Source organism: Camelina sativa, chromosome 12, assembly GCF_030686135.1.
Source record: "Camelina sativa cultivar CO46 ecotype springtype chromosome 12, ASM3068613v1".
Classification (NCBI taxonomy): domain Eukaryota; kingdom Viridiplantae; phylum Streptophyta; class Magnoliopsida; order Brassicales; family Brassicaceae; genus Camelina; species Camelina sativa.
In genome coordinates this window covers 15,680,498-15,695,796 of record NC_141891.1, presented here as the reverse complement: position 1 = coordinate 15,695,796, position 15,299 = coordinate 15,680,498, and the positions used below count along the sequence as shown (strand labels likewise).

Genomic DNA, 15,299 nt, shown 5'->3' with positions numbered 1-15,299 from the left:
TGCGCTCTCTCCTTCCAAATTTCCCCCAAACTTTTGTGTCTAGTTTGCTTTCCACCTTATGTCAGATTTGAGTTTCGGTCCCTTTGTTCAGTTGAATTGTGAATTGTGTTTTCCACTTTTGCATGTTCACCATTACGATATTACCAAATTGACTGTGACAGTAGCTTATACGCAGCTTACAATGATAATAAATTCCATCAGACGAATTCTCTAGACTGCTTGCAACGACCTGCGAGTTTCCACTGCCTGAGTGAAAGTTACTAAATATTCTAAGTTGCAAGGGGGATAAAGAATAAGAGAAGTTACTCGAACTGTTCCAAAAAAGAGAGTCGGTACTAACACAAAACGGATACCCTATGTTCATACACAAATTTCATCTTACCAAATTATCAAAATGCCAAGAATTAAAAACTCAACTGACATTACTCGCGTCAAATTTCACTGCCGTTTCTGTTCCTAGTAACTCAAGAAGACACATCTTACTACAGTCCAAAACTATTTGATCATTATACCATATGAAATCATATTATGAACCATGCATCCCGTTACCAAGAGTTCATTACTACGAAACCGGCCTCCTTGCATTTGTGCTCTTTTTCTCGCTCAATGCTTCAGCAAACGCGCCTATGATCTGCTGCTGCGACTCGAGCATCATCTGGCAATGCTTCAGCTCCATCTCCATTCTCGACTTCTCCATCTCCCTCATCATCTCCATCTTCGAATTCTCCACCCTCACAAACATTTCTGTCAACATCTTAACAGAAGAAACAACTTCATCAATCGGGTCAGACTCAACTTCTGCTGCTGCATTCATTTGCTCATGCTTGAACCTAGAAGACGATCCATACCCATTGGAAATACCAGCGTTCCGAGGATAGCTCCCCCCTTCTTTCCTGCTGTAGCCATTCCCTCGTGAAGAGCTCCTAGAACTCTGAATCCTCGGGTTGAATCCTTCCCTCTCTGCTCTATCATCATCATACTCATCATCATAATCCAGATCCTGAGAGAAATTAGGTTCAGTCTTACTGAAGTTCTTGGGTTTAAACCCATGAGAAGAAAAGTTCCGATCACCAAACGACTTCAACGGGAAACCACCACCACCACTGTGGCTAAAATCACCAGAGGAAGGCTTGCCATGAGTCCTAAGCCTGGTTGTCTTCGGGACTAACACAATCTCATCATCCGAATCAGCATCAAAATCAGCACTAACCTTTTGATTCCCATTGTATTTCCTTTTCAATCCAAATCCACTTCCTGAATCGTGATCTGAATCAAACTCAGACTTGAAACCACTATACAATTTCATGTTACTCCTTGCCCTAGATCTAACCCCATATCCTTCTCGAGGTGAATCAGAGTAACCACCGCTAAATTTCCCAGACCTCTTCGATCTAACCCTAAATCCATCCAAACCGTTACTCTCATCATCATGATCCACATCGGGATCGTAAGTTTCTACGGCCGCTGGAGTCACCGGAGCGAACCCCATAGCATCCAAAATTGGGAACAAATCCCAAGAGGAAGAGAACTTGCCTGGCCGATTAAGAGCTCGTTGTTTTTCGCCGCGATAACGTTTGCGAAGCTTCTCGATCTTGTGTCGACATTGGATGGCTGATTTCGGGGTACCTCCTACGGTGGACGAAGACGAAACAGCCGCGGCGACGTCGTCCCAATCAGCCGCACGGAGGTTCCCACGGCGGAGGGCGAACCACTTATCCTTGTAGGCGTTGACAAGCGCAGCGGTTTCCTCGTCGGTCCAGCACGGTGGAGGAACTCGCCTAGTGGTGGTGGTGGCGACGGTTACGGCGGTGGAAGAATCGATGGCCATGCCGACGGGAGATCCATCATCGGGGATTGACATTGCGGCGGCGAAGAATAAATTAGTGAAAGAAGAAAGAGCGGTGGGTAAAGAGATAATAAAGAGGCGGAGGAGAGGAGAGGAGGGGAGAGGTGCACGTTAGAAAAAAAGTTAGGTTAATGAAGGATTGGGCCGAGAAGGAGGTGGCCGGTTGAGAGTTGTGCTAAAGTGCGCCGCGGGAGTGGGTGACGTGTGCGCACCCGACGCAACCTTCTCCACCGCCGCCGAATACGCGCGGTCGTTTTAAGAGACTTCTCTCTCCCACAATCAGATAAGTCAATTTACCGGTTCAGTGTAACCCAATGGTTTCGGTTCAAATTCTTTGGACATTTTAGATATACACTATTCAATTTCGGTTTTCGTTTTGGTTCGATATAAGAAATATTTAACTTTGGAAGGACAAGTGAATTTTCATTTAACGGAACCAAGAAATTTTCTGGCTTTTTTGGTAGTTCCTTCTATTTATGAACAAAAAAAATTACTATAAATTTCAACAAAGAAGAAGCAAGGACTATTTTAAGCTCATTTCTAGCTTTTTCTTCATGAACCGGTTTCTCCTTGTTCTTGGCCTGTCTTCATTCTCCGTACGGCTAACGACACCGGTTTCTCCAGCACAGATACATGAACGCCGTTCCAGACATCAGCTCTTGTTGGTAAACCAGCAATCGTCTCCACGACATCCATGTCTTCTGGCAGAACAGAGCCGAATACAGTGTAAGATTGTTTCCACTCGTGGTGGTTTGCTAAACTGATGAAAAATTCTGGACCCGAGCCGACCCACGCCACCGAGCCACGGCTTATAGTTGGGCAGTGCTCGGTTGGGATCGGTGTGAACATGTTTCCCTCGGCCTGGAGGACTCCTTGAATCATGGCATATGGTGGGCCATAGGGAGCCTGATACAGTGAAAGGATGAGACTTTTCAGTAAAACAAAGAAGCAAAACCTCTGTTTGTACATAGGAAGATAGGTGTGCAATCAACAAACTGGACAGGTAAAAATCATGGCAAGCGTAGTCGATTTTCACAACAAAAAACTCATTTGATCTTCATGGGCGATGTGTATTCTCTAAGAAGAAAGGTAAGCAATCAGATGAATATAAAAGGCTAAAGAGTCTATCAAATTGACAGAAATCATATGCATAACACATGAATCACAGTTTCTACTATGTGATCAGACCAGTCATGGTTTATGCCTCAAGTAAAATCAGCTGTGCCTCACGTTATATGCGAGATATGAACAAATATCTCAAAAGAAATTTCATTGGTAGCAAGGGTGACAAGCATACTAGATACAGTCTGAAATGGGACTGTACTACTACATGCGTCTCTGGTTAGTGAAAGACAGATGTTCAACAAAAAAAAGGTATAACAAGTCTATCAAATTGACAGAGATCCAAGCACATGGATCAATTTTCATACTTCGAGATCCCAGATATAAAAGTGAAAAGTGATTATGCGTGATCTAAGAATTAAAGGCAAAATTTGTGTAAGGTCCCTTACATTATGTACATGATCGCCTTCTGAATCCCAATATGATCCCCGGTTCTCGGCTCGATGAAACTGGCAGCCTGCGCAGTGGCGCAGAGTTAACAAACTAAGAATGTAGTATACTGAGTGAGGAGCGCACTCAGGGTGAAGCTGCAACAAAGGGAAGCATCAGTGTCAATCTAGAACTTTTAAACAAAAAGTGGAATTTTCCCTCGAAGTACAAAAGATAAGTTATAAATAAGATACTTACTTTGACATGAATTACACCGTGTTCCGTTTCAAAACCAACAATGCCCTAACAGAAGCAAAGTAGCTAATCAGTTATTACGACAATCATCAAGAACACAATCTATTTTCATGAGAACAAGAAAAACAGAGCAGTTACCATCACAATAAAATCAGAGACATAAAATTTAGATTCACACCACCAAAATAACATTACCCGACACTGTAATTTTGCAGATTAGTAGGTAACTGATAACACAGTGAAAGTGAAATCTGATAAACCAGAGCAGCTATTGTCATCTAATCATACAGACAATTCGATACCAAAGGCTGAGTAGTTTTCGTGGAATAGTAAATGTTTGAGGAAAATGACAACACAACTAAAAGTTATAATTAGTGAAATCTCATTGAAACCTATGATTTCCAGCGTCTGAAAAAAATGCATTAACTTTGAATTTGGTCGATCAATAGAGTTAATTATCAAGACATGTTACATAAGATCACACTACCTGGCCTTGTCCAAAGATAAGCCCAGATGTCCACATTACTTTCTCCCCACCTCCTTGTCGATCAGGCAGCAAGACATCTTTTTGCTTCTTCAACCAACACTGCACAGAGAAATCTTTTAACTCAATTAGTTGGAACTTGAACCAATGGCAAGTGTCATCAATTCAACATTTCTCAATCACTAATCACACACAGAGTCAAAAAGAATCACAAAGTGTCTTTCAACTAAATTCTAGTAATTTGACGATACAAAGCTCAATTAAGCATTTTGTCGAACACTTAGCGGACGATATTGGTAAATCATGCACCAAACGATTCGACACACAAGAATCAAACTTTACCTCTCCAAACTTAGACCCACAAGCCTCTTTGTTCCCACAAAACACCCACGAATCACACAAGCAAGGACCATCGATGCCGTTACACATAACTTTACACGCTTTACAACATTCCTTAGAAGAATTAAACTTAAAATCCGTCCCCCACTTCACCGCAGGACCCCAAAGCTCCAAATTATCAATCCCACGGCAACACCCGCCTTCAGCCGCGGCGTGATCTCGCGACTCCTCCGTGAATCGGACCGAGGAATCGACGAGCGTACGATCTTGGGAAGGACGGAAGACAGTAGAGAAGACAGCGTAGACGATAACACAAGAGATCAAACCTATGAAAAGAAGAGCGGTGGCGGTAAAACGGCCAGGCTCGCTGTCTTTTAATCGACGGGGCATCGCCGGAGAGTACGAGGATTCGTTGACGAAGACGACGACGCGTGTGACGAAGAAGAAGATGCGAAAGCAAAAGGAAGAGACAAGGGAGATTTCATGTGAATAAAGTTGGAATCTAGTATCAATAATAATGATTAATGAAGAGAGAGAAAGAGAAGAGAGTGTTGTTGTTGGTGAGTCAAATCGTGGCTGCGGCTTCCGCTCTGGAACCTTTGAACTTTCATGGCAGATGCATATATTATATTGATTGTGATCTCTTCTTTTGTTCTCTTGTTGCTCTTTTTGGAAGTTTTTTTTTTCAACGCTGAGATGTTCAAGTAATCGAAACGCTGTCGTTTTAAGGAAACCTTGCCTTTTTAATTGGTATGAATCGCATTCGCATATGAACGCAATAAATCCAGTAGAGTATAAACGTTATAATTTGTATTTTAAGACTATTTTGTGCGTGTATGAATTTTCGTATGATTAAAAAAAGATTGCAATCAATCATAAAATGCTTATATTCAATATGCATTTGGAAGAAAATTTGGAAAAAAAAAAAAGAATGGAACGAGGGGTGTATTAATTGTACTATGATGGTATTTATTATACCGATCACATGTTACGACCAGAGAACTCAGGTTGGATGAACTGAGGATAGATACAAATGGAATCTTTTTTTCTTTGGCAGCTGAGGCTTTCAGATCTAAATCCGCATTGTAAAAATGAGGTATACAGTAGCAGCGTGGCAGTGCAATGTTTGGGTTGTGAAGACTACTACATGGTTTAGTTTGAAAGGAGATTGCTTTTGCAGGTGAGCGTAATCAACAACAAGCTTGTTGAAGACTTTGACGTTCAATGATGAAAAGCGTATCTGCGAATGTCAAATTCACGTGGATCTTTCGAGATTCAAACCAAGCGGCAAACATGCATGAAGGAACATAAGACCATCATTAGTGGTAGATACTCTCTAAGTTATTCTCATATTAAATAATTATATAATTAATATTAAATTAATTAAAGCAACCCTAAGAGAACTTAAGCAAAATCAATCTATTACTAGAGAACTCCAAAGAAGGTTATTCATGTATTTAAATAATATTTTTTTAATTTGTGTTTATTAATTATCAAATTTTAATTATCTAAGATAATAAAACAATTATTTAAATTTTTTATATTACATAAAATAGAAAACAATATTTTACAAATTTTAAAATATCAAACATATTTTACATAAAATAGAAAACAATATTTTACAAACTTCGGAATATTAAACATATTACACAGAATTTGGAATAAGATTTATTGTGCGGTTGCACCAAATTTTTGCCAGATATGCTCAATCAAGTCTTTTTGCAAAAGATCATGCATTTGTGTATTATGAACATCATCTCGAATGCCCATCATATTATGTAGATTTGTTGGCGTATCTGTAGAATATGATAAATCGACTTGAGAACTTCTGCTTCCTTCTACCTGATGGAATTCCGTTGGATCGTAGAAATTGTAGTCATGTCGTTCATCTTCCACTATCATGTTATGCAGGATGATAGATGCTCTCATTATTTTCCCTATTTTTCCTTTATCCCAAAAAAGTGCGGGATTCTTCACGATTGTAAATCGAGCTTGCAAGACTCCAAATGCACGCTCTACATCTTTACGACATCCTTCTTGCCATTGAGCGAAGAGTTTTGCTTTTCGACCACGTGGAAGTGTAATGGATTGGATGAAAGTTGCCCATTTGGGATAGATACCGTCAGTGAGGTAGTACGCCATTTTGTATTGCCGTCCATTGACAACGTATGTAACTCTCGGAGCATGACCCTCTAGGATATCATCAAACACCGGGGAGCGGTCCAAGACATTGATATTATTTAACGAACCTGGTGGTCCAAAAAATGTGTGCCAAGTTTATCAAGTTTCATGTTCTTGAAAAACTCTTGACCAAACCTCATATCCGAATAATAAGCCAACAGAAGATGTTCAACGGATACATAACTATCTAACATCTCTTTCTTATACCTCTTTGCGTTCTCTAATACAACACTAAGAGATGAACCTAGTATCTGACCACTGGTATCACCTGTAACCTTTGGTTGATTAGATATGAAGTCATCCGTAGCCTGAAGAACAAATGAGTTGTCGATTCCGGCTTTGGTAAAAATCCTCCTAGCCATACCATCTTTTTGCTCAAGAAGACCTTTCATCAAATGTTCTGATTCCACAATCTGTTGGTTCGAATTACGAGCTGCGTCAAAGGCGTTGATAACACCTTCCCATGCCATCTCCGTATACTCATTTTGACTTGGCTACAAAAATAACAACAAGACGACAAAAATTAACAATCTTTGTTCCAAAATTGAGTAGCTAATACTGAAATAGAATGAAATCGCACTTGAGCTGAGCTGGAGGAGAAGCTTCGAGGAGAAGGGAATTGTAAAGAAAGAGGGAAGAGTCGGGAGTGAGAAGCAGCCGCTTGAGTGACGGAAGAGTTGTTGAATCCGGCGAGTCCGATGAATGAATTTGGTCGGGAAATAGAGGAATTAGGGGAGGTAAAATAGTGAGCAGAGGAAGAGAGAGGGCGAGAACGGAGGAGAAGAGAGGAAGCAATTGATGGGATTGATGTTTTGGTTTTAGGGTTTTGTAAGATGAGAGGAAGCAATTGAAGGGGAGTGTTTTACCTTTTGGAGAAGGCATAACCTCCATATTTAGCCGGAAATTCAACGGATTTGGTGTGAATCGATGGATTTCCCCGGAATTTGGAAAGATCGCGACTTCGATCGCCTTTGTCTTTCACCCGACAGAGAAGAGAGAGAGAGAGAGAGTCGGTTCCGTTTCTCAGAAACAAAAAAACGAAGAAAAAAAAATTAACTTTTATATTTAACTTCGAACCAATGGCAAAACGCCATGTTGCGTTACTCTGGGTGTTGCTCGAAATGCTTTCAGAAGGAACGATACTCACCAAAATGGACTGGATAATGGTTTAATATTGTGTATTTGGGGCCCAATATAGAGAGTACCCATAAGAGTACTCACCACTAATCATGCTCTAATGAACATGTGAATTGCGAACGTCTCAACGCGTTCAGTATATATATATATATATATATATTTATTTAATTTCTTTTTAAAAACATACAAATGAATTTCATAAACCAATTCAATACAATTATATTCAAGTTCTTTTCTTTCAGTCACCTAAGTGTCAAAACAATTTATCGAATTTAGTCTCTCAATTTCATTTTTTGGAACAGTACTACACTAAATATGATCATAATCTTATTATATAAAGTTTGGTTCTCAAAGTTAGTAACTCAGCAGATCGTGACACGTGTAAGTTTTAATGATCAAAGATCAAAGTTAAAAACTCATCAGATCATGACATGTGTCCGTTTTAACGATTAAATATCCGAGTTAGTAACTCATCAAATCGTGACACGTGTCAGTTTTAGCGATCAGAAATCACATATCAAAGTTAGTAACTCATCAGATCGTGACACATGTCAATTTTAACAATCAGAAATCACAGTTTTCAAGCTTGGTAAAACGATGCATAAGATAATTGTAATCTTATTATATTAAAAAAACCTTTGTTAATCTTAAAAGAAAAAAGATTGTAAATACACCCCTCTATATAAGCAAATAGATGATGACATATTTTTCACCAAACAAAATAATTTTGATCGCTTTGTTTTTCTTGGTAATTTTTTATTTATTAACCTTTTGTTTGACAAATCTCGAAGGAAATTCATTTGTTGTCTAATCGAAACAAATATATATAAAGATTCCTAAATATTACCACGTGTTTTCGCCGTCGTTTCTTTGAATTTTTTTTCGTTTCGCAATTTCATAATGTATACTATGCAATCTTTGAGTTTGAAGTGTTAACAAAGTTTCTTATGCATAATAACTAAGGTTTTTGGGATTAACAAATTTCTCACGGTGTTATTATTATTTATAATAATTTGCAGGACATGTAGCATAAAAAAAAGATGAATACACAAATGCAAGATAACAGCATAGATCATATAACACTAGATCAACTAAATAGAAAGCGATCATATCATCGAACGATAATATGTCTTATAAGAAAGTGGGAAGCAAGAAATTTTTTTAAAAAACAATGAGCTCATTGGAATGAATTTTCTCATAAAATAGAAAAGAGATTAAAGAAAATATACAGAAAAATATTAACTCTAGCCCTAGGCAATAGGTAATAGGTAATATTAATATGTTGACTAGCCCTACGCATTCGGGTATCCGATTGGATTCGGGTTCAGATGTTCGGATTTTCGGATTTTTGAATTTTCGGATGCAGAGATACAAACCCGATCGGGTATTTTATAATATCGGGTCGGGTTTGGATCGGGTGTCTTCGGGTTCGGGTAATTTCAGGTTTACCCGAATTAAAAAAAAAAAAAATTCTGTCGTGGACAAAAAAAAAAGAAAAAAAAAAATCTACCTTCTACCTTCCTATTCTTTGTCTCGCTCCTCTTCATCTCTCTCTTTTTCAGCCAAAACCCTAGATTTATTCATCCATGATCATCACTTCAATAACCAAATCCTTCAAATCTCCTACCAAATCTAACAATAGCTATAGCAAATTGTATGATATGATTCATATTTATCTCTCTTTCCAATCTCACTACTCAAACCCCACAAACTATCACTCTTTTTTTTTATATAGATTTGTTTTTCATGTCATAAAATTGATCTGGATAATATAAAAAATAAATCAATTATGGATTTTAGAGTTATTGTGTTGATTGAGAAAGGAAAGAATAATTCAATTAGGAATTTTAGAATACATATATATTTGTGTATACATAAATATTTAACGTTTTCAAAATATGACAGAATAACTAAGGTGGCAAAGTGGTTTATGATGCACACCTTAGGTGCATATTTGCTTGATTCGAACCCAGCACCTTAGGTGCATTAATTACAAAAATACCTAAGGTGCTGGGTTCGAATCCACATAAGTGCATTTTTGTACTTAATTCGGATCTTCTTCGGGTATCGGGTAATACCCGAAACCGATCGGGTATCCAAAGTTCAGAGAAACTGAATCCGATTGGGTATTACATACTATCCGAATCCGAACCGAACTGCTTATTTCGGGTCGGGTTCGCGAATCCGAACCGAACTGTTTATTTCGGGTCGGGTTCGGGTTTCAGATTTAGTTAAAATTCCCAGCCTAATGTTGACCCAAAAAAATGGAAGATTAATATATGCATCTTCTTTTTCTAATACTGTATTTTAAAATTTATTGTAGTAGTTTTAGATTGTTTTATTTAATTTATATTCTCATCTTTGAATTACTTGAGATTCATATATTACCGTGCTTATAATTTTCTATTATTTTATTAATTATGTCAAATTAATTTTCTTCTAATTTCTCAACTTTGATTGGTTGGTCATAGACCTTTTTCTTTTTTTGTGCAAACATAATTGTTAGTATTCGTTCAATCTCAAAAGGAGATAAAAAGGAGAAGGTCATCAACCTAATGGTTGGATAAAATAAGCTAATCATACACAAACCTACAACAAACATATATAGATTGAAAAAACATAAATCATTGTTGATAGATCCATAGGAGCTTGGAGACAGAGGCTACATCATGGTGTGTCAAACAAACTTGCATGAAATACATTGGGAAATTTAACATTAGCTACTATTAAAAGATTTTGTGACGTTAGAAAAGGGTCTTTTATTTCATTAGTTGCTGCAGCAAGCCACTTTGAAATAGCTTAAAGACGTGAACATGTTCTCTCTACACAGGTGGAGGACAGAGCCGTGGTTCTCTCTATGGTGGATGAGGTTGGGCGCAAGGTAATCTTTCCAAAGGAGGAATGTGGGGAGGTTGGACGCAATGTTATCTCCCCAATGGAGAAACGCGGAGCGAAGATTTTCTTCATGGTGGAGGAGGTTGGACGCAAGGTTCTCTCTATAAGGGAGGAGGGCAGAACCGAGGTTCTCTCCATGGTTAGTCGTACACTATTGTGATGTAATTTATTTTTTATTCAAAATATTTTTAAAGATAACAATTTTAGTGATTAAAAAAACTATGCGAAAGTGAAAGTAAAGAGACATATAATAGTTGACTTAATTTGTTCATTAGATATTTTCTAGGTGGTAGTAAATAATATATTTGTAACATACAATATACCTCGATGTAAAAATACACTTTTAATGGTAACATACATAAAACCAGTGGCGGATCCAGAACATTTTTCAGCATGGGCACGATATAACAAAAAAAATCAAAAAATTGTACAAAAATAAAAATAAGTTATGTGATAAATTTATTTAAAAATTATAGAACTATAATAAGGTTTTTATATTTAATAACATTTTCATCACTATTTTATTTGTCATTTATTAAACATTTATCTTTCAACGAAATAGACTATAGTTTAAAAAATGTTAATTAAAATTTAGATTAAAAATTGGTATATGAACAAATTATCAATTAAAAATAATATAACAAGATTTATATGGTTTAATCATAGCAAATAAATTTAGAAAACTAGACAAAAAATGATTCTTCTAACTAAATAGTTTCCCATAATATAAATTAATCACAAAACTGTTACTTATTGTAAATAAGTTTGGTGTTTTTAAAAGTAGAACAACCCAAAAAAGTAACACTAAGAAAATATTTTAGCTGATGAAAGGAAAAAAATCATAATAATCTGTAGGTTTCCTTTGCAAAATAAAAAAATATAATCGTTGGCATTTGTGAACATTTATCTGGGGCACTTGCAGTGGCGGATTGTATGCGGAGTCATGGGATACAAGTTAATCCTATTTGTCAAGTTTGTCAATTTACAGAGGAAACCATATCCCATACTCTCTTTGGTTGTTTGCTAGCTGACAGGGTTTGGGGGAGACTTCAGTACCACTACCAACTCATGGGTTTATGAACTCTATTGTCGACAATATCGAGTTTGTCTTTAACTTGATGAGCAAACCTGGAGTACCGGAACGAACAAGAATAGCAGTACCTTGGATCTTATGGGGCATCTGGAAGGCTAGGAATAAATTCATTTTTTCTCAGCGTATCCCAAATCACCATATCCTGGTTGCTACTGCGTTGGAAACTTCAGAGGAATGGGTAAAGCAGCAACATCTAATTGGTCTAGCTGAAAACAATGAAGCTCAGAGAGGGAAAAGTGTCATTCAACGTTGGTCAAGACCAGCTTTGGGACATTTAAAGTGTAATCTTCACTCATCTTGGGTGAATGATTCCTCTTTTTGTGGTGGAGCATGGGTCTTAGGGGATCACGAAGGGAATGTGTTATATCATGCTAGAGATGCTTTCTTGCCAAGATCAAACATGATTTCTGCAGAACTGAATTGTGTCACATGGTGTCTGCAAAGTTTACATGCACTCCATATTACTTCTTGTGAGATTTGGTTAGACTGTCATGCTGCGGTGGATGCGATTAAAACGCCGGGAGAATGACCAAGATACCGTTCTGAACTTGACAACATTGCTAGAGGAATACGGGTGATGGGGGAGCTCTGTTTTAAGCTCTCTTCACCGAAAGCCAATGAGTTGGCTAGGGCGATTGCCTCTAGTGTCACCAAAGATGGACGGTTGCAGTTATATCTTGCTCTCGGTGGTCTAGCATGGCTCCATGATCGAATTGAGGATGATTGAAGAGGATGAATCATTATATTGATTTTAACAGTGTGTCGTTTTTCTTCCTTTTTGTTTCCACTGTACTTCTATATTCTTTCATTGATTTATTGAAAATGAGTTAAAAAAAAAAATCGTTGGCATTTGTTTTAGGAAATAAAATTACTATGAGAATCTTCTTATTTAATTATTATTTACTGAAATATTTTGTTTAGTTTTTAACATGAGTTTAAGATACAACTTTTATTTTTAATAGGGTGGGGCATTTTTAAAAAATTCAGCTGATGGAAAATAAATATATATCCAATATAAATTGTATAAGGAAAAAAAAAACAGTGTAGGGCACGTGTCCCACCTTTCACTGTCTTGGATCCGCCCCTGCATAAAACATTTGTATATAGATATAAATCAATATATTATAGCAAACAAATTTTTATAAATAATGTACAATAAATTTTTGTTAAAATTTAGTTTTATTTACAAAATTTAAAACCGTACATGGGACGAGTCCTTATCTAATAAATTTATAATTACACCGCACTTATCATAATCACCTTTATATAGCTTTGATTTTTTTTTCTTTTTCTGTATATGGCCTAATTCGCTTGTTCACAAAACAGACACTTGGTAGTATGATTGGCTAAAACGCTCCTATATTGATTGTCAAGAAACGAGAATGTATTGCGACATTAAATTAATGTATCCACAAGAACTCTGACCACACAACTCGAATACAAAATCAATTTGTTTATCTAGTTTTGTGTAATCGTCTTTTTCCTTTCGTAGATATGGAAAAGAGAACTATGGAAGCAAAGCGTTGAGAAACATTAGGCCTAAAGAAATTGCGAACTTAGGTGTACCGTATAATATTGTTACAAAATGAAAAATATACAGTATTGATCATTTAAGAATGTTATATAATAACTTAAAATTTAAATACTTTAAACTTATCATTATGTTGCGTTGTATGTTCCAAATTTTATATTAAACCACAATTTTATAGATCTTATCTCGTTAGTTTTGCTTTATTACCTTTCCATATTCAATTATTTACTTATTATGGTCAAAAGCTTTGTTACCTTTTTATCATTCGATATTTTGTATATAAGGCTTTTGTTTGATATCTACATTGGAAAGATGCGTTTGAGGAGCCCATAACAAAAGGATAGAGACTTGTGCACTTTTGGATGATATATCTCTCTCTATTTCTAAATAGAGATAGATATTATTAGAAAGTCAAGTTGCCACAAACACTTATCTATCTCTCTCCATTGCGATTGGATCGGTATCGAACGGTGCCGTTTTTATCGTCTCGAGGCATTAGGTGATATTAGCCGCTTTGTTGCCGACACGTGGCCTCAGATGAGCAGCTCAAAGACGCAGAGTGACTCATCTTACCTCTTTATCATTTCTGTTATTACAAGACCACCCCTGCTTCTAATCTCATCTTCCTTTACGTGCACTGGAAGAAAATAAATATATAGAATTATCATTACAAACGACTTATCTAATAGTAATATCTATGATGAACCTAAATTTAATACAATACGAAAAAACGTTGATTTTTTTTTTATGACTCTTTCTCGTCTTTGAAATATTTACTAGTGAATTTTGACTTTTTCTATTACTAATTCAAACTTTTTCTATATTAAATTCATAGATAGTACTTTTTAAAGTTAATTATACATTAAGGTCTATTATTATTTACAAATATAATGATAGATTTAAATATAGGGAGTTGAAATTACATCTTAATCATAGTTGGACTTTTTCTAGTTTAGGTATGAGTGAGGTTTTTTTCTTTTTGCAGTTTAGTTGTTTAGTTGTTAATTATGTTTAAGAACCTTTATATTATTATTGAAATATATTCTTTTTTACTAATAATATTCGTTATTTACTATATTTGATGTTTCTTGTATAACCACACTTCTTGAATAATCTAATTGCTCTACGGCGAGAATCAAACAAAAACTAATTATGTCAAAAACACTAAGTTATGTTAGATCACACTTAATTATATAAGAACAATACTTCTCATTATAATTATGTGTCGTTATGTAAAATATAATACTCTCTCTGTTTTATAATAAGTGTCATTTTGACACTTTACACACAAATTAAGAAAACATATTTAAATATCTCTTATACCTTTAAAATTAATATTGCCTCTTGGTATTCTTCAATGAATATGAGGTTAAAGTTGTAAATTTATGCTTAATATTATATTGAAAATCTAAAATGACACTTAATTTGAAACAAAAAATCAGGCCAAAATGACACTCTTTGTGAAACAGAGGGAATAATACAATGAATTGGTTATGAATCAAATAATTGTATTTTGGATACAAAGAGAATAAAATGAGTAGTTGCAATAATTGATTATCGAGATGAGACCATTACCTAAAAACATTAGAATTATGCATGCTAAATATTGGCTGACTTGAAGGTTATACTGTATATTTTTATGTATAATGTTTGCTTAAAACGATATCAATAATCAATAAATAATAATTAAAATCATGAAAAGGGTAATGTTTGTAATGCTAATGGCAGACACGTAGAATTAGGACCGTACAAGCAAAACAAGAAGTCTCAATTCAACAAAAAACCATCCGGATAAACATAATTAAAGGTTCATTTTCTTGCCATTTCTACAAGCAATTGACACAATTAGTTTACCTAGAATAGTACTATTTTTAATACTCGTAGGAAAGTTTAAGGACTTTGAATTTTAAAAATTTATGTACGGCATTAAATGTTTGAAGAACATTGAATCGCTAAGTATATTTAGTTTTAATTAATTAAACTAAAATAGAGTCTTTTGGGGGTATCTTAGAGAATAATACACTCTTGATTAATGACGAAAGAGATT

General features: G+C 35.8%; 2 protein-coding genes across 2 annotated transcripts; both read right to left on the bottom strand.

The window, feature by feature from the left end:
- Positions 1-288: 288 nt before the first annotated feature.
- On the bottom strand, positions 289-2,191 carry LOC104731871 (protein FIP2). The gene has a single exon (XM_010451369.3). The coding sequence runs from the start codon at positions 1,859-1,861 to the stop codon at positions 563-565; it is 1,299 nt and encodes a 432-aa protein (XP_010449671.2). The 5' UTR covers positions 1,862-2,191; the 3' UTR covers positions 289-562.
- Positions 2,192-2,248: 57 nt separating this feature from the next.
- LOC104731873 (uncharacterized) lies at positions 2,249-5,124 on the bottom strand. The gene is made up of 5 exons (XM_010451371.3): positions 4,419-5,124; positions 4,080-4,178; positions 3,596-3,640; positions 3,358-3,495; positions 2,249-2,752 (listed from the first exon to the last, which is right to left on the bottom strand). The coding sequence occupies exons 1-5, from the start codon at positions 4,803-4,805 to the stop codon at positions 2,399-2,401; spliced, it is 1,023 nt and encodes a 340-aa protein (XP_010449673.1). The 5' UTR covers positions 4,806-5,124; the 3' UTR covers positions 2,249-2,398.
- Between the last annotated feature and the right edge of the window lie 10,175 nt (positions 5,125-15,299).